At 40.8% G+C, this 23,786-nt stretch overlaps 1 protein-coding gene across 7 annotated transcripts in view; it reads left to right on the top strand.

Moving 5' to 3' along the window:
- LOC311262617 (titin-like) overlaps positions 1–23,786 on the top strand; it is a 204,782-nt gene that overhangs the window by 81,303 nt on the left and 99,693 nt on the right. For 6 of the 7 annotated variants that reach the window (XM_084362161.1, XM_084362160.1, XM_084362158.1 and 3 more), the window contains 11 exons: positions 6,963–7,007; positions 9,711–9,761; positions 9,903–10,298; positions 10,404–10,682; positions 11,713–11,982; positions 12,091–12,230; positions 12,977–13,103; positions 17,816–18,082; positions 19,454–19,593; positions 19,775–19,901; positions 21,880–22,022. In XM_084362161.1, the coding sequence (XP_084218287.1) occupies positions 6,963–7,007; positions 9,711–9,761; positions 9,903–10,298; positions 10,404–10,682; positions 11,713–11,982; positions 12,091–12,230; positions 12,977–13,103; positions 17,816–18,082; positions 19,454–19,593; positions 19,775–19,901; positions 21,880–22,022 (1,985 nt within the window). The remainder of the gene's footprint in view (positions 1–6,962; positions 7,008–9,710; positions 9,762–9,902; positions 10,299–10,403; positions 10,683–11,712; positions 11,983–12,090; positions 12,231–12,976; positions 13,104–17,815; positions 18,083–19,453; positions 19,594–19,774; positions 19,902–21,879; positions 22,023–23,786) is intronic. The other variant, XM_084362159.1, reaches the window with a different exon arrangement.

Here is a 23,786-nt window from a genome sequence, read left to right as displayed (position 1 = left end):
TTGTCAGCTCCTACTCCTTTGTTATTATCTTTGTTTGTCTAGTTTAACTCCAATTGTTTGTGTCTATGTTTTGTCATTTTTTCCCCCTAATCTCTTGGCACCGCTACATGGTGCTTTCTCTTCTCACTTCTTAATATCTTCCAACCACAAGTGGCCACCACCGGCCGTTTAAAGGCTGGAGCTCAGAAGATCGAGAAAGATTTCAGTTTAGAGGAGGTTGGGGAAAGAGGACAGGTTGAAGAGAAACCTAAAATATATCGGAGGGATGAAGAAGAATTTGTGGGCGAAAGTATTAAATCTTTGCTGAGAGAAGACATTTCTAGTAAGAGGGAAGAACCTGATGAAATGCCTAGATTAAGTGGCAATGTATCTGTTACTGATGGTTTAAAAACAGAGGGTCTCAAAACAACAGTCACCCCAAAAACTAAAGAAAAGGTCATCAAGACAGGAGGTGAAGCTAAGAGGAAAAAAGGTGTTGTAGTTGAGGGTGTACCCACCAAACAAAAATCTCAAGAACAAGAATTTTCTGTCCAAAAATCTGATTCTCCAACAGCAAACGTAGCAATAAAAGACGTTAAAAAAGACACTACAGAACATCAGGAAGCTTATCAAAGCATTGAAAGAATAGCTGAAAAGCCAGACCTTTCAGACAAAACTGTTTCTGATCAAGTTGAACCCAAATTATCAGTTAGAAAACTGGAGTTATCCAGTGTGACAGACAGTGAGCCTTTAGAAAAAGCCAGTCTCCAGAAGAAATTAAGGCAAACTGACCAAGAAAAACCTTTAAAGACTGAAAATATTGAAACAACCTCAAGGACACAAGAAACTGATTCTTCAGAGTATGTTAAACCAATAGGAAAGGTATCTTGCAAACCAAGAAGAGTTGAATCTAAGGGAGACAAAGACGTGAAACAAGGAAAACAGGGAAAACTGCCAAAATCAACCAGCGAGCTTCTGCCTGAATCCATTTTGTCCCAAGTAGTTACACTTAAAGACAAACTGGTCAAAGTCAGTCCTATGGAAGGAACAACTGAGGTGAAACCTTCCAGAAAAACTTCAGTTTCTCCTGAGGTGGAAATCAAACATCCAGAATCATTATCAGACAGTGAAAGTATAACTGATAATAACCTTCAAAAACCTGAAAACTTATTAAAGGGCAGGACTCTAAAAGACGTCGCTCAGAAAGTGAGACAGCAGACAGTCGTTGAAGATGAGGAAGAAGTCAAGGCAGCTATTTATAAAGATGAACAAGTTCTACAAGAAAAGACAAAACCAAGACAAGAGCAAACTGAAAGAAAAGCATCAACTCTTCATGATGCTGAGAAAACGTACATAAAGTCACTGACAGCGCAAGATACCCCCAAGGAAAAAGTACCTAAAAAGGGAAAAGGACCAGCATTAGCCAAAACTGAAGAGAATCGAACGTCTAAAACTGAAAAAGGAAAAGAACCATTTTTGTTAGAAACACCTCAGATAGAAGAAGTTCCACTGAAAGTTGAAGCTGGGGACAAACTCCGTAAAGTTGCTAAAACTGAACAAGAGCAGCCTGACAGAAAGACATCAGTTGCAGATTTGACAGAAACAACATCTGATGAAATACTGTCAGAAAAGGAGGAAACAGCAAAAGAAAGACACCAGATTTTACGTAAATCAGCCAAAGTTGCAGATAAAACTGTCACCGATAAACAGAAGATGCGCAAAACAGCTGAAATTGATACGACAGAGAGCAAGTCTGTATCGCCACAAGAACCACAACAAAAACTTACCAAACCTCAAGAGTTTATGGTGGAACAAGATCAGCTAACGGTTAGCACAGTTAAAGATAAAACTTTTAAAGTTACTCCACTGAAAGAAACAAAAACAACACAGGGTCAGACCGAAAGAAAGGTTTCAGTTACACCTTTAATCAATGACGCTTCTGAAGAATTGAAAGTAGCACCTTCAGAACAAGCAGAAATTAAACAAATTAAATTTGCATCAGCAGATGAGGTAATTCATGTGTCAGAGGGTGAGAAGGAATCAATATCCATGCAGGAGAAAAGACAAAAGTTAGCCAAAACTAAAGAGGCTGCAGACAAAGAAATCCCACAGAAGTTTGTCAAGGATAGAACTGAAAAAGTGACTCCAGTCAAAGTTGGCACACCTGAAAAACAAGCAAAAGCTAAAGAATTTGTCACAGAGCGTGCAACATTTGATGAGGAAGTTGATATGACAGACAGTGAATTAGTATCTTCTCAAGAACCAGAACAAAAACTTCACAAGATTGTAGTCGATCAAGACCAGCTGAAGGTCAGCACAGTTAAAGATAAAACTTTTAAAGTTACTCCTCTTAAAGATACGAAATCGAAACAGAAGCAAATTGAAAGAAAAGTTTCAGTTGCACCAACGATGGAGGTAACTTCACTTGAGGTTACTCCAGAAAAACTTGAATTTGCAGTAGAAGATGAGGGATATCATGTGTCAGATGGTGTTCCTCCAAAAGGATCAATATCGCTGAAGGAGACGCAACAAAAAACAGATAAAACTAAAGAGGCTGCAGAAGAACAGATTTCATCAAAATTCATCATAGTTGAGGATGAATTTGTGAAAGTGACTCACACTGAAGATGGGACACCAAAAACAACAGAAATTAATCTTAAAGACAGAGAAAAAGAAAAGGGGGACATCCGTAAATTTGAAACCATTCCCCTAGAGAAGGAAGCATTGCTTCCCAAGAGAGAAGAGAAGACAAAGACAAAAGGAGATACAAAGAAAGACAAAACAGCCAAATACGCTCATCTTAAAGAGAAAATAACAAAACAGGGAGAAACTGAAACGAAGACAGAAGTTGAACCTAAGATGGAAGTAAAGGAGAACAAGCCAGATGATTTTTCTCAAGAAAAAGACAAATCCCAGAAATTCATCAAAACTCACAAGACTGCAGTCGAAGCGACTAAAGATGAAACTGGCAAAGTCCCTCCAACTGTAAAGACAAAACCAGTAAGTCAAGAACAAATTGAAAGAAAGGATTCAGTTACAGCTCTGCGAGACAAACCATCTAAAAAACAGACACCTGAAGAGATCCAGTCCAAGAGAGTTATAGTTAAAGATGAATATGGTAGTGTTGCTCCAATTAAAGTAAGAGAAACAAAACAGGAACAAAGTGAGAGGAAGTTTTCAGTGGCACCTGTGATGGAGGTTGCATCTGAAACATATCTGATAGTGAAAGAAAGAGACGTTAAATCAGACTCTCTCCAAAGGTATATCACACCTGATGAGCTAGTAAAAGATATTGCATCAGGAAAAGAGACTGTTTGTAAGTCAGATGACATTTCTCTAAAGTCAGTGGAGTCCTTAAAGGACACGAAAGACATTAAAATTGAACAAGCTATGGCAAAAGTAGACAGAGTTCAAGATAAAACCGAGAAGGTTACTGTTATCAGCGAGACATTACCTAAAAGACAGGAAGAAACTGAAGGGAGGGCCCCAGTTGCATCCACAACAAAAATAACAGATCAACACTCTTTGGCAGAAACTCCAGAAAAATTTACAGTAATGGACAAAACCACTACAGTTCTTTCAGCTGAAGAGATAAAACCAAGACAAAAGCAAACTGAAACAAAACCTTTAACGGATGATCCAGAGATTCAGTCAAAGAAATCAAAATCCCTGAAAGAGAAAGGACAGAAGTTGGACAAACATGGAAAAACTTCCCTTCAAGTGCAGTCCAAGACAGTTTTAATTAAAGATGAATTTGGTAGCTTGACTCCATTTGATGTTACAGAAACAAAACAGGAACAAGTGGAAAGAGCAGTTTCGGTTGCACCTGTGATGGAGGTTGCATCTGAAAAACATTTGATAGTAAAAGAAGGAGATGTTAAATCAGACACCCTCCAAAGATTTATTACACCTGACAAGCTTGTAAAAGAAATCACATCAAGGAGAGAGGACATTTATGAAGCCGGTGAAGTTTCTCTAATAAGTCAATCACAAAGTCCAGAATCAAAGGAAAGTGTGGAAATTTTGACAGAAAAACAAGAGACAACAGATATAATTACTCAAGTAAAAGAAGCCACAAGTCAATTTAAGACTGCCAAAATTGCTTCAGTTCAACAACAAACTCAACAAAAGGCAGAAAAGACAGGTGTTTCTCAGCAAAAGACTCAAAAAACATTGGTCAGAGAAGATGCTAAAACAGACGTAGTTATACCTCCAAAGAAACCAGACAGACAGAAAACAGATGAAGGCATTCAGCCTAAAACAGACACAGTAAAGGACGTTTTTCTTAGTGTTACTCCGATTATTGAAACAAAGGAGGAAGAAATACAAAGGAAGGCTTCAAGGACACTGGTAATGGATGTTGCATATGAAAAATCATTGATTGCAAAAGACAAAGATGGTATATTAGATACTCCGCAACAGTACATTTCCCCTAACGATCTAGTAAAAGACATTCAGTCAAGAAAAAAGGGGACTTACAAGTCAGAGGATATTACATTGAAGATAGACGAATCAACAATCGATAACAGACAGAGGTTAGAGCAAACTGAAAAAAGTAAAGTGCAGCAGAGCAAGTCGAAGGTGGAAATACTTGGGGACAGAACTACCAAAGTTACTCCAGTTGAACATACAAGAGCAGAGTCCAAAGCTAAAGAATTAATGCGCCAAGATACTTCGGAAAAATACACCAGAGTTGGAGAAGTTGTTGGAGAAGCTGAAAAAGAGTTTCCAAAACATACTTTCCATGAAAGTGATAAATCTGTTGCTACAGTAGAAGAAATTCAGTCAAAGATTAAAGTCCCGGTTAAAGATAGAAAAGCTACAGTCAGACCTATTGAAGAAACAAAAATTAAGCTGGAACCCGTTGAAAGCAAAGCTGCAGTAACATCTCCAACTGAGGTGACACCTAAAGAAACACTCAGCAGAGTTGATGAAAAAGTAAAGATCTCAGAAAAATACAAACCAAAAGCTGATATTGACTGGCATGAGCCTGCTGCTGAAGAACCCTCAGTAACAGATAAAACCAAACCGAAGATGACTAAGAAGAAGTCTACTACCACTGACCACAAAATGGACGCTCCAGAACATGGGGAAGTTGCCACCAGGAAATCAAAATCAGAAGTCGAGCAGTCTTTTCTGAAAGCAGATGTCCAATCCGTCCCTCATCAGGAAGTTGAAACCATAAGCAAAGAGGAAGGAGAAGCTCGAGGGCTTCAGTCCGTCGTAGAAACGAGGGTTTTGTCTTGCGAACCAGAAGGGAAGGAACTTCTCTCCCCTCCAGAATCTTCCAGAGGTATAGAGGGAAAAGTGTTATATGTCACAGAGCACGTGTTTTTGATCTGAGCACCAAACATTGTCGTGCACCTCCTCGTTATCATCCTGTTCAGGAGTCATGAGATTCATTCTCTTTGTCGTCATCATTTCAAGAGGATATCCATGTCACATCACCCATTTTGTTTGGGCACAAACTTCTTTATGAAGAACCGTCATGCTGTCGACTGAGACAGTCTCTTATGGTTTCTTATCACCTGATGTCTAAACCACCACGGTGTCGTGTTGTTTGTTGGGTTTCTCTCATCCCTTTCTCTAATTTTATGTCTGTTTGTCTGTTACGTTTCACTGAGTGTTTTGCACAGACACAGGTGAGGTGAGATACTTTTGTTGAAATTTCTTGGAAATTTCTTCCTCTTTCGTCTTTACACTCTTCCAAATTGTTATGTTTTCATTGTGGATTTTCTTTGTCCTCATTGTGTTATTTGTCTTTGCATGGTTTAGTGCTCACCCCATCAGTCTTAATGAGGTTTTGACTGTCATGTGATTTCGTTCCCAAGTTCCTGTGAAGGAGAAAGAGGCGCCGCCACAAGTCAAAGAAGCACTGGTAAAGCCAGCTGCTCCTCAAGAAGGTATCCAACTTCTCTTTTAAATGTGTTGTTTTTGTCTGTATTTCTATGTCTACAGGCATTCGTAAAAGAATGTCACTCTTGAGCAAACATAAATCTTTCAAACTTTATCCTGATGAAACCAGACAAGAAACAAGGTGGCCATAGAATAACAAGATGAACTATGGCTCTTTTTAGTGTCAAACTCTCAGATCTTTAATGTTAGCATGTCGTGTATGTGGAGAGCTTTATGTTGAATTTCCTGTATACTTTGTACTCGAAGAGAGCAAACCGAAGCCTGCTGTAAAAATTCAAGAAGCTGCCAAAAAGCCTGAAGTGACTGACAAAAAGTTGGAGAAGAAAATTACTCCACAAGAAGAAACAAAGCCAGGTATCCAGATGATAATTTGTGTGTTTTTTTAGAAAGGCAGTGTGTTTTGGTGGTACAATTCAACTCCCTCTTTGTTTATGCTTGAAGTGACCAAGCCACAGCCTGTCAAGAAGGTTGAAGAACCAACAAAGAAGGTTGCAGAAGAAGAAAAAACAATCGTAGAAAAGATATCTCCTGTGACAGGTAGAGGTATTTGAAGGACTGCAATGGAATAATCCTCTTTGTTGGACATCTACTTCACATCTTATTTTATCACTGCAAATGTTGACCACCAACATAACAACCTGTTTGTGTGTTTGATTGGTTTGTGAGTCTTATCTGGGGCGGCGGAGTCCCTCGCTGTGATGTTGCATTGTTGGTCTTCTCATGTTTTGTGACATGTATTTTTTGGTCATTAATTAATTGACCTTTAATCCCACACAAGCATGCCACATTTGTTCTTGGACACACCTTTACTTTCTTCAATTTCAGTTTTCTTATGATACTATCTTACATGTATTTTTACTAAACCATGTGATACTGGACCACTTTTCTCAGTCACAACTCTATCATGTCATCCACATTCTGTATTAGAAATTAATACACTCTGAATGTGTTTGATGACAACTTGTCACATTTTCGTAGGTCCCCACCTTTTTAAATCAGTTCAATTGCTGTTCATGACTAATTAAATTGGCTTATTAACAACTTTCTGAACTATACCTCCTTATTAGATGAAACCAAGGGACCTGTCCAAGCACCAGGAGGAGTCAAGAAAGGTAGGAGCACTGATTACCGTTCATTTTACCTCAGTACACAGAATGCACAGCGACTCGCAGCATTTAATTAGCATCTATAAAGGTATGCTTCCTGATTTTGAAACAGTGCCTGATAGTGCCCCCAAATCTGAAAATGTTTTTTGTCGAGATGCTGGGACACTAAAGAGCATTAAAAAATGGGAGGGAGTTGATCAATAATGACCTCTGATTGGCTTATTATTTACAAACAAATGCAAACTTTCTCAAAAACCACTTAAAATGTAATATTTTATATTGAGAGAACACATAGTATATGTTTTTCTGTAGTATCCTCTGGACGTTTTTGTGTGTCTGTCTTGTTTCTTCTTCTATGTCTGTTTTTGTGTAGTCTTTTTAAAATGATCTTCATTCATTTGGAATTAATTTTTATTTTTTTTGTATTTTATATTTATATTGTTTTTTTTAGTTTTAAGCATTCTTTGTACAAACTACGCTGTCAGTTAAGTGTAAATAAGTATTTTCAAACCTTTGCTGCCTCAGAAACGGTTCTGCACAAAAAAGGTAAAATTCAGTTGGAAGAAGATGGAAGGTTTGAGATTCCCACCTTGAAAAAAGCCACCAGAGTCATTAAGGAAGTGGAAGAGGAGCATGAGGTCATCAAACTGAAGAAGATCCCGTCAGTTCCACCTAAAGAAGCTGAAGAAGAGCAAAAACCTCAGAAGGTCACTAAGACCACAGTCTTCCAGGTTGAGGAGTTGGTGCATAGAGAAGAGACTGTTGAGATGTCAGTTGCCACCAGGAGACCTGCAGAGGAAAGGAAACCTCGAGACAAAGCAGATGTGGTGAAAAAGCCAGAAGTTGTGCAACCTAAAGAAGAGGAACAGAAGGAAGCTCCTAAAGATGCATGGACCCGCCAGAAACCCACCCCAAAGGATGAAAAACCAGATGATAAGATTTCACTGAAGAAGACTCCCAAGACACCAAAGGAAGAGGAACCTGCCGAGCCTAGTGCAGCCTTGAAAAAAGTGAAAAAATTGCCCTCAGATGAAGTGGAACCAGAAGTGGTCAAACTAAAACCATTTGAAAAGCCAGTTAAACTAACTGAAGAACCAGAGAAAGACAAGAAGGAGCGACCAGACAGGGACACAGTGCCTTTCCAGAAGGGAGAGAGGACCCCCAGAGAAATGGAAACCAAAGAACCTCCCAAGAAACCTGAGAAAGCCCCTCCAGAGGTAAAGGAGCCGCCAGCAAAGGTGCCAAAACCAGTAGATAAAAAGAAAAGTCTTGAGAAAGAGCCTGAAGAGGTCAAAGCACCCACCAAGGTGAAGAAAATCCCAACACAGGAGCAAGAGATTGAAAGCGTCAAGCTGAAGCCCTTCGCCAGACCTTCCAAAGAGGCTGCAGAGCCTGAGAAGAAACCAGCAGAGGAGAAAGAGAGGAAGCCAACAGAGGACCTGCGTCCTCGTCGCACAACTCCAGATGAAAAACCAAAAGAACGAGAGCCAGAGGCTAAACCGAAGAAACCTGAGATCCCAGAAATTCCAGAGAAGAAGCCGGAGAAGCCGAAGGAAGTAGAGGCGGTTCCAGCAGAGAAGACGGTGTCTCCGGTGCCAGCTCCTGTTAAGAAACCTGAAAAGGTTCCTGAGGAGCCCAAGCCTCTGCAAATAAAGAAGGGAGTCATACCCAAGGCCAAAGAAGAGAAGGAAGAAGTGGCTCTGAAGCCTGTGGAGCAGCTCAAGAAAGTTGAGCTGAAAAAGACACCATCTCCTAAAGTTGAGAAGCTTAAAGAAGCAGAGGCAGTCCCTGTTGAGAAGAGACCAAGTGTTGATAAACTCAAAAAGATTCCCAAAACTGTTACACCAAAAGACTCTTTTGAAGCTGTGATTCTCAAAAAGGTCCCAAAGAAGCCGTCACCAGAGGAGGGTAAGGCTGCAGAACCAGCAACGCCTGGTAAAGGGAAGGTTCCCCTGGTGAAGGAGGTTTCTCCTGGAGCCGTGCAGATGAAGAAGGTCGCCACCCAGCCTGAGGAGGAGGTGTTTGAAGAGGAATATGAAGCTGAAGAAGAGGCAGAGCAAGAGGAGGAAGAGGCCTGGGGCTGGGAGCTGGTTCCACGGGAGAGTTACGGCTCCGAGGACTGGGAAGGTGAAGGGGAGGAAGGTGCTCTGGAGGTTCCAGGGGTGACCAGGAGAGGTGAGATGGTGGCGGTTCAAGAAAACCTTTCCTTCATGCCCAGAATAATCTCTACCCATTTCCACCATCATGCCTCCATCTAAATCGTCTTGACCTCATTATATCTTACGTGTGACGCGATTTATGCCATCTCATTCTTGCATTCATGTTAATTACCATTCTGTGTCTGGTCATATTCATTGCTTTCTTTCATTTCTGTAATGTCATCTGTGTGTCTGTCATTTCAATATCATGCCATTCCCATCGTCCATTCGACATCTGTTCTCCCAACATGTGCCATCTTTATATATCTGTTTGTTATTCCATCTGATCATGTTGTCAAAGCTACATCCCCATAAAGTTGTAATTATACATCATTCATCGTTGTGTGTTATGTCAGGCTTCGTTTCAGTGCCATTGCTTCATATATTTACCATTACTATAACCTCATATTCCCCTATCCATTCGAGTGGACATCAAACATGGAAGGTCATAAAGTCATTGACGTACGATCATATTGTGTGCAGAAAATTCATTTTCATTGTTTCTGAACAGAGGGACAACCAGCAGAAGAAGCAGGAAGAGGTAGAGGTAGAGGGCTGAAACGTAAGTCTGTTGTTTTAATAAACCCATGAACTCTGCCTTTAAATTCTCACCAAGTATTCTGTTCTTCATCGCATCTGGTGATGCCACAGAATCCTTCTTGAACTTCAACTGTGAATTGATGGTCTTAAATCTATATTACAGCCAAGCAGACGCCGTCCCCTGGAGAAGGCAGGGGCCGCGGCCTGAAGCCTGGTGGAAAAGGTCCGACACCACCAGATGAACCCTTTGGAGGATTCAAGCTCAAAGCTGTCCCTCTGAAGTTCATCAAGAAGCTTCAGGACATTGTGCTGAAGGAGGCCGAGTCGATCGGCTCTGCTGCTGTGTTTGAATGTGAGGTCTCTCCTTCCACTGCCATCACCTCATGGATGAAAGATGGCAGCAACCTGCGCGAAAGCCCAAAGCACAAGTTCACTTCTGATGGCAAAGACCGCAAGTTAAACATTATTGATGTCCAGCTGTCTGACACCGGTGAATACACCTGTATTGCCAAGAATGCTGGCAAGGAAATATCATGCACAGCCAAGCTCATTGTTGAAGGTATTTATATTTTTTCGACCTGAGGACCAGAAAAAGTTTCTCCTATGCTCCTATTTAAGAATTCGTCAATGTCAATTTTCTCATATCCTCTTTATCTCCTCACAGAGCTGCCTGTAAAATGGATCAAAGAGCTGGACGAGGAGACTTCAGCTCTGAAGGGTCAGCCAGTGTATATGACCTGTGAGTTGAACAAAGAGAGAGATGTAGTATGGAAGAAGGACGGCACGGTCCTGAAGAAAAAGGCGAACAAGGTTCAGATCAATGTCATTGGTATGCAGCACGCTGTGACCATCCAGAACTCAGCTGAGGGAGATGCTGGTTCCTACTCCTGCGAAGTCGATGGCCAGGAAGATGTCAAGACCATAACAAATGTCAAAGTGATAGGTAAGAAAAAGAGGACATTGTACACAGGAACATACATCAATACTGGTGCTTCCTAAGGAATGTATAGTGAAAAAGATCAGGGCAAGAATTCAAAATTTCTGGAAAACATTCGTCCTGGCTCATACTACATGTTAGTAATATTTAGTGGGGGTGTCAAGTTTAAGGCCAAAGATACACTTGCTTTTAACAATATGTTCAGATGAGGGCTGACTCGTGTATCCTGCATCCGTTTGGAGTGTCAGTTGTGCACGTCCTCAGCAATAAATGCTTCGCGTTGGCAGGATGCAGTGAGCACATGGAGCACATGGACATTCTGGCCCTACACATGGAAGTGTGTAGGGCCAGAATAGGGATGTGGGTCAGGAGTCAGTAAGCTCGTCAGCAGCAGCAGGGACAACAATGGGACAACAAGCTGTGCCAAACATGTGCCATCTTGTGGTGTCCTCCAGTAACACATGTATATAGGCATAAATGCGAACAACAATGTTCAGAACACAGCCAGTTGTCCATGCAAATGTGTGGTTTAAAGCAGGTATATCTCCGGACTAAATTGAAAATTGATTGAAAAAAGGACACTCAAAGACAGCACAGCGAGCTTACCAGTAGTACGCAGTTGCACTTCCAGACTCTTATCCTGTGTGCACGAAGGTAACTTTGATGTTGGATTTATTTTCTTTTTCATCTTTTATTATTTTGTTTGGGAAGAAGGTTGACTCGAAACAGATTTGAGAAAACAAATTATGTAACAAACCTTTTTTCTATTGCTTCTTCTTCAAACGTGTCCAACCTTAATCTGCAAAAAAGACACCAGGATAAAGTCAAGCTGTTGTTTTTAAATATCCCTATCTTTTTTAAGAAGAATAAGAAAATGTTAATGACTGTTATCAGGGCGTAAAAACCAAAGATTTGTTGATATTTTTCAAATCCATATGAGACTAAGTCTAACAATGGCAGAGCTGTTAGTGTTGGGGGGGTCGGGAGTTTAAATGGATATGATGGACACTGATTGCGTAACAATTAACTCCAACAGAAATCATCAAAGACTGGATCGTGAAACCGCTGAAAGACCAGCATGTGAAACCGAAGGCTGCCGCTGTATTTAAATGTGAGCTCTTCAAGGACACTCCTAACTGGAAGTGGCTCAAGGGAGAGAATGAGGTCTTGCCCTCTGACAAGATTGAGATCAAGAAGGAAGGAAAAGAGCTGACACTCACCATCAAGAACTGTCAGCCTGATGACGTAGCAGAATATGCGTTGGAGGTGGAAGGACGTCTCTACACTGCCAAGCTAACACTAGGAGGTTTATCTGTTTACCTACTTACCTTTCTTTTAACTTGAGTCCCTCAAAAACTTTATCTTTGAATCAATTGGTTGATATTTATGAGTTCTAATACAACCCATTTTTCAGAGCGTGAGGCTGAGATCCTTAAGCCCCTGGCCAGCGTTGAGGTCATTGAGAAGCAAGATGCCACATTTGAGACGGAGATCTCTGAGGACGATGTTCCAGGAGAATGGAAGCTCAAAGGAGAGGTTTTGACCAGATCTCCGGTAAGACTGGATGGACTCGTCAAGTGTCTAAAGTCTTGATACATGTACAGTAGGGTCTGAAAGACCCCAAAGAAAATCTGTAATGTTTTTACAGAAACTTGGAAAAAAAAAAAGAAGAAAACAAAGTTTTAGGATTTAGAAACATTTAAAAACATGGTTATGTTATGACATGTAAAATGAATATATGTTTAAGATCCTGCACTATTTTTCATACAGCAACAAATTTAAGCAAATTTTTGGTTTGACCAGTTTAACTCCGTCATACAAAAGGAGGTAATATTTCCTTGAGTTGTATCCTCCATCGAAGCATGCCTTAAGATGAATATGGCTGCGCCTCAAGTTTCCAGCAGATCACTGCTTACTAAATAACATTGTCATAGTGATAAACAAGCAACAGTATCTAAAAGTTCTAAACAAAAAGGCGCTTTCTCAGTGTCAAATCATGGCTACACTACAGGTTTCCAAGAGGCAGTGCATCGAACTCTACAACTCTTGACAGAAACTGGATCAGTTGTATCCAAAGCACAATCTGGCAACCAAAAGTCACCACATCATCAGTGGATCAACACACATCAAGCTTAGCTCACTAAAAAGCCACTCTATCACAGATACAAAAGACTCCAATCAGCAAAAGTCTTGTCAAAAAGAAGTATGTTGACTAGTTGTCTGAGACTTTTGGACTTTCCACATTTAAATGTTCATTTCACTACTTATTATGTATAAACGTACTGTAATGTATCCATCAGACGTGCGACATCCAAATGGAGGGTGGTGTGCGTAAGCTCACACTGAAAAATTGCCAGTTGGATCAAGCCGGAGAAGTTTCCTACCAGGCCCTGAACGCCATCACCACTGCAATGCTTAATGTCAAAGGTAAGGAAGTGCTTCCGGTATCCAAGATTGGATTTACAACATGCCATTGTTTGAGGATATTAGCTGTAAAAATAAAGGTGTAAGGTCTGCAGGCAATAAAATAAAGCCTTGTGGCATGTGAGAGCGGACCTTAGACATTTATTTAATAGGGTTGATGAGTCAAATTCATTATTTGAGACTTCATGCAGTCCAAGAAGATGAGAAGCAATTTCTGGATATGGGATATTGGATCCCAACTTCCTCCCACGGTTGCAATGGTGTCCTGTGTTTGTTATTCTATTTGTTGTAAAGTCTGTTCAATGAAAATGTCTGTTCTGTCAGTTTCATGTGAAAATGTGTGTAGTAATGTCACTATATGAGATATCTGTATTGTCTGTGGTTAAATGTTTTATGTTAAATCTACGTACAGTGGCCAGTTTACAAGTTACACCAACACCATAACTGGCTCACTCAAGATGTGAGACATGACATCAAATTGCCTCAGTTTGATGAAATGTTAGAGTAGCAGCAGATAGTTTATTAGTGAGTACTTGATGAAAAGCGAGGAGGAAGAAGAATGGTCTGAGGAATGAAGAGACTTGCTGCATCCTTATAAACTGTGACAGCCGAAGAAGATGTTGGACTGGTCCTGTCCCATCATTTCCAGTAAGACAGCCTCCTTGATGACAAGATTGAATCCCTCATCGCCATGCTCTGAAGCAGACCATGTTTTTAAACAATCCTGGGAATGCCAAAGTGACGTCATCTTTGTCTGGGACGTGCACAACCTGAAAACTTGTCCTGTAGGATCAGATGGCACCATCTGCATATAACATCGATTAACCACAACAAATGCAACAACAAATGGCATGAGGTTTTCATGTTGATACCCCCGATAGCTCATAAGTAGGCTTCCACAAAGTCCGGGAGCCATGAAGGCGCACAGCAAAAGGGTACATGGTAAACTGGCCACTTGCTGTAGACTTTGGTGTAGTTGTTTTTGCGTTTGGTTGTGTTGTTGACGTTGTGTACCTATGTCACTCTTTAACCCAGAAATTGAAATGGACTTTGTAGTCCCGCTGAAGGACGTGTCTGTGCCTGAAAAGAAACAGGCCAAGTTTGAATGCACCATCACGAAAGATGTCTCTAAGGTCATGTGGTATAGAGGGGCTGACATCATCACCCCAGACCAAAAGTATGACATCATCGATGATGGAAAGAAGCATATGCTGATTATAAACTGCTGTGAGTTTGACGACGAGGACGAGTATACGATTGAGGTTTTGGGCAAAACCTCAACAGCTAGACTCACAGTGGAGGGTAAGTGCTGGGCTGCCATTACCGGACATACTGTAACTAGCAGAACCATTCTTGTTGAGTTGGTTGCCTCCTCTTTCAAACTAAGTTATTTGAATATGCTTTACTAATAAAATTTTAGGTATCAGGCTCAAATTTATCACGCCAATAAAGGACCAAACTGTAAAGGAAGGCAAAACTGCTCGGTTCGAGCTGGAACTCTCTCACGAGGACATCCCTGTCGTCTGGTACAAGAACGATGTTAAAATCCATCCGAGCAGGACAGTGGTCACTCATGTGGATGGAAAGAAACACATCCTAGAAATAAAGGAAGTGACTCTAGATGATACTTGCCAAATTAAGGCTGAGGCCAAAGGAATTCCTTCCATGGCCAACCTGACAGTCATAGGTAAACCACAAATAACCATCTGTCTGTCTTCCTCTTCCAGTGTCGTCCTTCTTATTCCCTACAGCTGTTTGTACATTTTGTCCATGTTTGTGTCTGTCCAGGTCCACAAAATGACCTCATGTATGTGTAAGACATTGTTTCTCTGTGTTCTGTGTCATCAGAAATCATTTTTCTATGTTGTCCATTTGTGTTCCTTGTCTTTTTTGACTGTCTTGTCCATTGTTTGCCTTGTACCATTTATATGTGTTGTATACGTTCCATTGATAGTCACACAAAAATGTCCCCATTCCAGAGGGAGATGCGTACTTCACAGTTAAGCTGCAGGACTATACTGCAGTGGAGAAAGACGAGGTCGTTCTAGATTGCGAGCTCAGCAAAGACGTCGATGTCATGTGGTACCACAATGAGGCCGAGATCAAGCCCTCTAAGATGGTGGCCATAAAGGCCGAGGGCAAACGCAGAACCCTCATCATCAAGAAAGTTGGGGACAAAGACAAAGGACAGTACTTATGTGATTGTGGAACAGACAAAACGACTGCAGCGCTTCACATTGAAGGTAAAGATGCAGAATTTGTTTTGGATTTTTGGTACTCACCTTCCTTTGAGGCTACTTCTTGATGCTCCTCTTCAGCTTACCCTTCACCTGCACTGCCTCCTAACAACACCTCAAGCCCAATCACCCATTTTTTTGCAGTTGAAGCACCTTTTTACTCCCATCACTTCTTAATTACCACCTGTATGTTGTGTCTCTTGTCACCACCCTTGCGAAAATGGTAGAAAACACTACAAGAGTTAAAGGGCTCACATCGTAGCCATGATCCAACCCTAATCTGAGGAGGTAATCAGTCTTGTAGTGTTCTTCCACCACAGCTTTTGTCTCTTGTTCTGTTTTATTGTCTGTTTCTTTGTGTGCTCTTGGAGACACTTTTTTAAGAGGGTCCTAATGGTTCCCGTAACAGAAACAAACCCCTTTATTGGCACCTCAGTGATCTCAAAGGTCCATTTAGAACCAAATGGCTCCTCTTTAGTTCCTGTTTGGCAATGACGTGTCCAAGTTAATTCACTTAGTCTCTGCTGGGCCACAAACAGTCAAAATAGATCATCACAGTATTTTACTACCACTGCAAGAGCCAACATTGAAAGCCATTTGGTTGTTTATGGTCCTTTGGACAAGTTGCTTACAGCATAATAAGGGAGGTTTCTGTATAGTATCAGTTGCCAAAGTAGAAGCTTTACCTCAGATTATGAGTCAAACATATTTTGGCAACTCTGTCTATGCCTGTCTACGTATGTGTGTGTATAAATGTACTGTCTGTGTATTTATGTCTTCAGTAAGAATTTTGTCCCCTCTCTTAATCGTCAGCTCGCCACATCAAGGTGGTTCGGCCAATGTACGGCGCTGAGGTGTTTGACGGAGAGACAGCTCGATTTGAGGTCGAGCTCAGTGAGGACGATGTCCACGGCCAGTGGAAACTGAATGGCGAAGTCCTCAGTCCATCTGCTGTATGTCACGTTAAAATACATCTCTGTAGATATTCTCTTACCGGTGGTCCGATTCACTTTCATTTCGACTCAACCCAGACATAGATTTTTAGATTTCAGAATCCTGAAGTTTTGTTTCAAAAATTTCACATACATAGCCGAACAGGATTAAGATATGAAGTATGAGATTGTTAGCCAACAAATGAAAGTGGATGTACCACAACGCTGCTCTACTTGTGTTTTTACTGAAATGCTGAAGTTTGTCGGGCCTCCTGCAGGACGTTGAGATCGTGGAGGATGGAGCCAAACACACTCTGGTCTTGTACAACTGCAAAGTGCCTCAAACAGGCGAGGTGGCGTTTACCGCCGCCAACGCCAAGTGTTCTGCTAACCTGAAAGTGAAGGGTGAGCTCTCACTTCCTCACTCTACCTTCTTTTGCAAAGTCATGACAGATTTTCCAAGCACAGCAATTATGGTTGTCTTGAGCACAAGATTTTTCTTTCTGCTTCACTTTTTACTTAAAACTTGCTTTTTATTTAAAGTTTTTCTTGTTATCTTAAACAAAGCACGACTGAGCCGAAGCTTTTGTTCGTGACCACCCCATCTTCGCCTTGATATTGATGTAAATCTGTCTGAACCAACAGAGCTACCAGTCTCATTCCTTACACCGCTGGCTGATGTGCATGTGTACGAAAAGGATGAGGCGAGATTCGAGCTGGAAATTTCTAGAGAACCCAAAAGTTTCCGTTGGCTGAAGGGATCTCAGGAGTTGTCAAATGATGATAAATTTGAACTCCTGGTGGAGGGAAAAAGACACGCTCTTGTTGTGAAATCTGCCATATATGAAGACGAAGGCAAATACATGTTTGAGGCTGAAGATAAGAGGACGTCTGGAAAATTGATTATCAAAGGTAAATGCTGACAGAGACTTGAGGCAAGCAATCGAGGAAAAGCAACCAGTAAAAATGCTGATCTTATATTTTCATCACAAAGAGTGTGCAGCACTTTTTAGGCACTTTGTCACCATTTGTGTCTGTATGTTTTCGTGTCTTACCAACTGTGTCTAATGTAATTCCCCTCTATGTACATAATTTCTGTTTGTCAGGTATTCGTCTTGAATTTATTAAGCCGATTAAAGACGTGACTGTGAAGGAACGTGAAACAGCAGAGTTCAGTGTTGAACTCTCTCATGAAAAGATCCCAGTGGTCTGGTACAAAAACGACATCCGTCTGCACCCTAGCAAAGTGGTGCACATGTCAGAGGACGGAAAGGTCCACACACTGGCCTTCAAGGAGGTCACCATCGACGACACCTCAATGATCAAAGTTGAGGCCATGGGCAAGACCTCAGAGGCCATGCTCACTGTGCTTGGTTAGTATTTTTTTTTAGAAGGATGCGGTTGAATCGTGTCAAAGGCACAGTTATAGAAAGGATGAGGTCATGATAGAAATTTCCAGAAAGACGACCCTCAGTATTGATTCCATACTTCTATACCACTGTTTTCATGCCTGGTTATTACTGGTTTTGTTGTTGCCTTCTTGCAGAGGGCGACCTGTATTTCACGGTGAAGCTCCAGAGCTACACCGCTGTCGAGAAGGACGAGGTGATTTTGTCCTGCGAGCTGAGCAAGGCAGCCGGCGAGGTGAAATGGTTCAAAGATGGTAGCGAAATCTATCCCTCCAAGAACATTCTCTTCCAATCAGACGGCAAGAAGCGCATGCTGGTCATCAAGAAGGCGGCGAAGAGCGACGTGGGCGCGTACACCTGCGACTGTGGCACCGACAAAACCACAGCCGACCTGAACATCGAAGGTAAAATCTGCAGCGATCCGGCCTCTTCCCCCAGCCCGCGGTCAAGACTGCAGAATCAAGCCCCGCCCACGGCCTCTCTCATCTCCCCCATCCTCCATTACTGTGTCCTGTACTCCCACTCTGAGTGTTTGTAGTGTTTCTTATCAGAACACTTGAGGAAAATCCAACCCTATACATCTACAGTAAACATTATAACAACATATAGAAACACTGTATGAACTCTGAAGTAATAATGGAGACGTGAATGTAACGTTCATGTTAATGTCTCTTTTCTCAGATGTCCGTATCAGTGTTCATATGCATGTTATAATATTTAAATAGTCGGTTATACATTTTTTATTTAAAATCAGCGCTCTTAAACTAAAAATGTACAAACTATTAGTTTATAATGTGTTTATCATATTAACACCTTTTTAAAGTTGGTTATTAACAGATGTCTACTTATGTATTACCGCTACAACTATAGTTAACAATATTTTTGGATGGTTGCAAAAAAAGTCTGCATTTAAGTCGTAATTTTAACCCGAAAGAAGTTCTTTCCCAGCATAATCTGTACATTACCTTCTGAGCATTAATGAACATTTTAAAAACTAAATTCAGGCAGACAAAAACGTAAAACCAAGCCCAACATTTCTGTAAACGCTTGTAAAACATCTTTTACATAATTTGAAATTAACAAAATTGCAAAATTTCAGTTTCATAAACTTTTTATAAAAAATTATGAATTAGAACTTTTTTAATTTTTACGACCAAATTACAACAGCTTACAGCTTTATCTCTATTTATCATCTTTATTTATTTGTTTATAATCCAATCGTACAAATTTGTACGACATTTGTAACCTGTTGATTTGTGGCTAGTTAATAAATACTTGTATGTTAATTACCAGTGCTACTGCTACTAATACCATTAATACAAATAATAATAGAAATAATACTCATAATACAATTTTAATAATTCTAGTTTTTTGTTTTTAACAGCTGACAAGAAATGCATTTGGAAATTTAAACTGATTAAACTGATTCCTAAATGTCTTCATAAGCATGAAGAATTCAGTTATAAGACATTTATAGAGTCAGTTGATAGTGTGAGATGTTTATAGTGTTGGGTTATTGTCAAGAGTTCCTCCGTGTCTTCTGCTTTTGCACAAATTGTAAGTCGCTCTGAAAGAGAGCGTCAGCTTCTCGCCCAAACTGTCACATCTTCATGTCCACTATATTCACTCCACCGATCATCAGACACACAGCTGTATTTTTCACTGTGAACGACATCATGAAAGTGTTCTCGCTTGTTCTCTGGGTTCTCTGAGAGATTTCAGTGAGTTTTCACCTTCTGTTTGGTTTTCTCTAACGTCTTTTTGAACCTCTGCAGAGCGTGAAATCAAGGTTGTTCGCCCGCTGTACAGCGTGGAGGTCACAGAGACCGAGACAGCCAAGTTTGAGACAGAGATTTCAGAGGAGGACATTCACGCCACCTGGAAACTGAAGGGAGAGACACTCCACCCGTCTGCTGTAAGATTAAACACTGACTGAGAAGTCTTTTTTATTTAAACCAGAAAAAAGCCAATGAAAATAATTCAACTTCATCTGAGAGCAGACTTCCTTATGTTTCATTAATACTCAATCACATCAATTCAATTTTATTTATCAATTTCCTCAACTTCTCGTTTGTACTTTGAATTTTTCTTCTCAGGAGGTGGAGATCAAGGAGGAGGGAGCCCGACGCATATTGATCCTTTACAACTGCAAGAAGGACATGGCCGGAGGCGTCGACTTCACGGCAGCGAATGCCAAATCGAATGCTCAGCTCAGAGTCAAAGGTGACAGAAATAACATGAACATAAATCAGAGACAGTTGGTTTAAACATCTGTGGTAGTGAGCTAAAAATGAATGGATCGGAGTGATGCCTCTGATCCTGCACACTTTTACTTAATCAACCAGATTTTGGTTTTAGCTTCATGAAGGAATTTATATGCTGTCGTGAGACATCTTCTTCATCCTGATTGGTTTACGACACTTGTGTTACTTTGTGCTTCGCTGACAAGGTCGAATCTTTATTGATTTTTCAAAACCAGTTGCTGCTCGATGCTTTCCATTTGGGTAAAACTGTCCCATTGGGAGAGCAAGATAAATAAATAAAAAAAACCTCCTGTGGTACCATCTGAACATCTAAGAAAGCCAGAGAGCACCTTTCCAAAAATGTGAAACTGTTGATTAATTTCATGCAAATTGTCAATTAATAGCAGCATTTATATTCATTCAAAAGTGAATGTCACACTACAGACGTGAGCTGCTCCAACAACAAAAAGAAATGTTTCTCATGGACGAAGAGTTATCAGGCTGAGATAAAGTCTCTCGTGAAACACAGATGAGGTGCGTTTGTTTAGAAGTTAACAGCAAATCATTTCTCTGTTCGGACCCATCAAAGCTAGTTTGAGGTTGTGTATGATTCATTCCTTGCTGAGATTCGCACCAGTAAGACAGACACTTAAATTATACACTGCAGCAGAAACCTGCATCTTAACAAGTCATTCATTCTCATATTTTAGGATGTTTTTTAATGCAACTACAACAAAATTCAGCCAATATGTATGTTATAATTTAATCGCAGCCACTGACTGAATATAAGAGAAAAATATTCAGTTATATGTAACTGTAGTAATTACATCATTTTACAGGTTTCTTGCTTTAGAATAAAATACAAAATGTGCTTTGGAAAGTACAAAGACTTCAAACAATTTATTCAGAAGGATCAATCTGAAGTTATGTTTTAAGTTTTTAAATTCAACATTTAATTAATAGAGACAGAAAGCTGAGATGAGCAGGTTATTAAACGATGATCGATGAGTGCAATTTAGGCATATTCTGCATAAGGAAGTTTAAAAGTGATTCTCCAGTCTTTAAAAACTGATCTCTTCAAATCACTTGTTGAGAGAGATATTTTATTAATGTATTGTTAGAGATCCAGACCTGGTTTCCTGGTTTCTAAATTTGTGAACAGATATAGTTTTAAAAACCTCGATGTGATAGCTCGCTTAGCCTGCAGAGACGACTCTGGCAGAGCAGATAACGACTGTAAACACTTCAGACTGACAGCTTGCTGATTAAACGGACAGTCCAGCTCTCAACTGGCTGTCACTGACACTTCACACGGCCTTTAACTGGCCGTTAAGGGGCTTTAATTCAGGAATGTGAAGAAGCCCGTTGTAAATAGTTGATGCTGCTTGTTAATCTAAACTGACATACTGGATCTCAGTCCGGCTCGCGTAACCAAAACTTTCACAACACCGGTTACATGTCAGCGTTACAACATAGGCACGATGTCGGCGTTTTCTGCAGTGTGACGTTGGGTAACTCCTGCCGGGAGTGCCACATCCTCCTTTTCCAGGAAAATTGCAGGCTGGTGATTGACAGGAGCAGATTGTCTTCTCCTGATGGGTTTGGCAGAAGGTGGCTCTCAGCCAATCAGGCCCCTCGGTTATTTTAGAAGCCACATGCCTTATCTAGAGCAGGTTTGCAGTGATTGGCAGGGGGGAGGACGCGACCCTGTCTCTCACTGGTTTGTGGCAGCCATATACATCTGACGGCAGGTCGTATGCTAATGCGCTTGCCCCCCGAATGCCAAGTCCCAGGGTAGCTGGCTTCAGTTGTCCTGAGGGCTCATCGGCCTGCCTTCAGCTCAACCACACCATGAGGATTAGCTGTTGAGGATTAGCCGTTTCTCTCTGGGATTTTTTGGATCTATTGACCTGATTCGGGAGGGGGTGGACTAACCATGTCTTCTCCCCAATCCAAAGCCCGAGTGATCGGCCTGATGAGGCCTCTGAAGGATGTCACCGTGACCGCCGGAGAGACGGCTACCTTCGAGTGCGAGCTGTCATACGAAGGCATCGCTGTCGAGTGGTTCCTTGGGGGTACAAAGCTGGAACCAAGCGACAGAGTAAGTCCCAACACACCTGACCGAGTCCTCACCTTTTTTCTGTAACAGACAGGCTCAAGATTGATTGACTTCCTCTAACCATCCCCGACACACACAAGACCTGTTGACATTCAGTTATAAAGACTTCAGGCCTTGTGGTGGTTCTGGTCCAGAGCCAGAGCTGCTGTTCCCCGTTGTATTTGTACACAATGTTCGGTTTTCTTTGCACCATGCTGCTCCAGCTTCAGTCTGTCTTCATATAAGGGCCTGCTGGTGGAGCTTCAGGATTCCAGCTGAGCATTCGATCCTTGTTTTGTGATAACGCAGGCAGGGAGGCTTTTCTGCCCTGCAAGCGTTTCTCCAGGGTTATTTTTAACAGCTGCGGGAGGTTGAGGCGCAGGGCAGGTGGCAACAGGAGCTATTTGACAGCTTCAGTTTTAAAAACACGGGACGTGCTGTAAATGTTTGTGCATGTTTTGAAATCGTTGCTGCTTTCACGCTGATATAAGAGTTGAAAAGAGCTTGCGTGGTGGAGGCCCTGAAATGATATCCAGTCATAACGCAGGATTAGTTCGATTATCGGATGTAACCTGAGAACTCTGAGGTTTGCTAAGAAACACGATCTCTCTCTGGGTTGTGCAAGTGTGATTGACTGCATGTTACATGTTCAATATGGTGGACATTCACACGCTCCATCAACTGTTTCATCACACCTCAAAATAAAGCTGCTCGTTGTTGTCTGACTGTTTGGCAGACCACATTTAAGCGTTAATATAAAGTGATTACATGAAAAAAGTAGTTTTAGTGTTATTTATTTGGATGCAGCATACATGAACTATTCCCTGTAAACATCAGTGTAACTAACGGAAATTAAATAGATTGTTACCGTCCAAACGATGACACTGGTTCGTGTTGTTACATCTGAAAAACGAAATGAAAGGAAACAAACACATTTTGCAAGCAGATTAAGAAAAATATGACTGAGCTGAGTCTTATTAAAGAGTTTAAAACCACAGTCATCCCTGACTTTAGCCGCCTCTAAACATCCAGGTTTAGAGGCGGCTAAAGTCTGATATTAAGCCTTTAAAAGTAGTAAATAAATCCCATAAAACACAACAGTTTGTCCGGCCACATATGTAGTTTCAGTGAGGTGTAACAGACCAACAGGAGGCCAATAAAACAATAAAATGGCCCAAACTGTCACCAAACAAGCCCACACTAACAAAAACCAGTTAAAGCGACATTTGGATAAATAAAAGTGCTCCAGTCTGTAGATAAGAAAACTACACAACCTTCTGAAAAACACGAGAACTAATCTGAGATTTTAGATTCATCTTCACTGAAATTTGAACTGAGAAGTTTAGCTGCTGTGCTGTTTTAACGTAATTAACCCCCGAATACAAAACAAAAAATCATTTGAAGCAAATACGATCACACTTACCTGGCTGGTGTATCCTCTTTAAAACATCGACAAACACATTTTTAAAACTGAATTTTAACTCATTGGCATTGAAAAATAAAATGTTCGTAGTATTCTTAGCTGTTTATTTGGTAAGGAAAGAGATCAATTGCAAAATGATCCAAGAAAAACAAAGAAAAGTACATGATGATTAACTGTATAGTAAAGATGTTTTTATTATCTTACAACACCAAAAAATAGCGATGACTGTATCCATGTTTCTTGTGTTAAACTTTAAGAAAAACAAAGATTGGTAAAATGACAACTTCAGTAATAGAAATACCATATGTTTAATTCCTTCAGCGGAGAATGTCGCTGTGGGCTCA

Source organism: Pagrus pagrus (assembly GCF_965226575.1).
Source record: "Pagrus pagrus genome assembly, chromosome: 9".
Taxonomy (NCBI): domain Eukaryota; kingdom Metazoa; phylum Chordata; class Actinopteri; order Spariformes; family Sparidae; genus Pagrus; species Pagrus pagrus.
The sequence above is the reverse complement of the archived record's forward strand: the minus strand, read 5'-3'. Positions and strand labels throughout refer to the sequence as shown.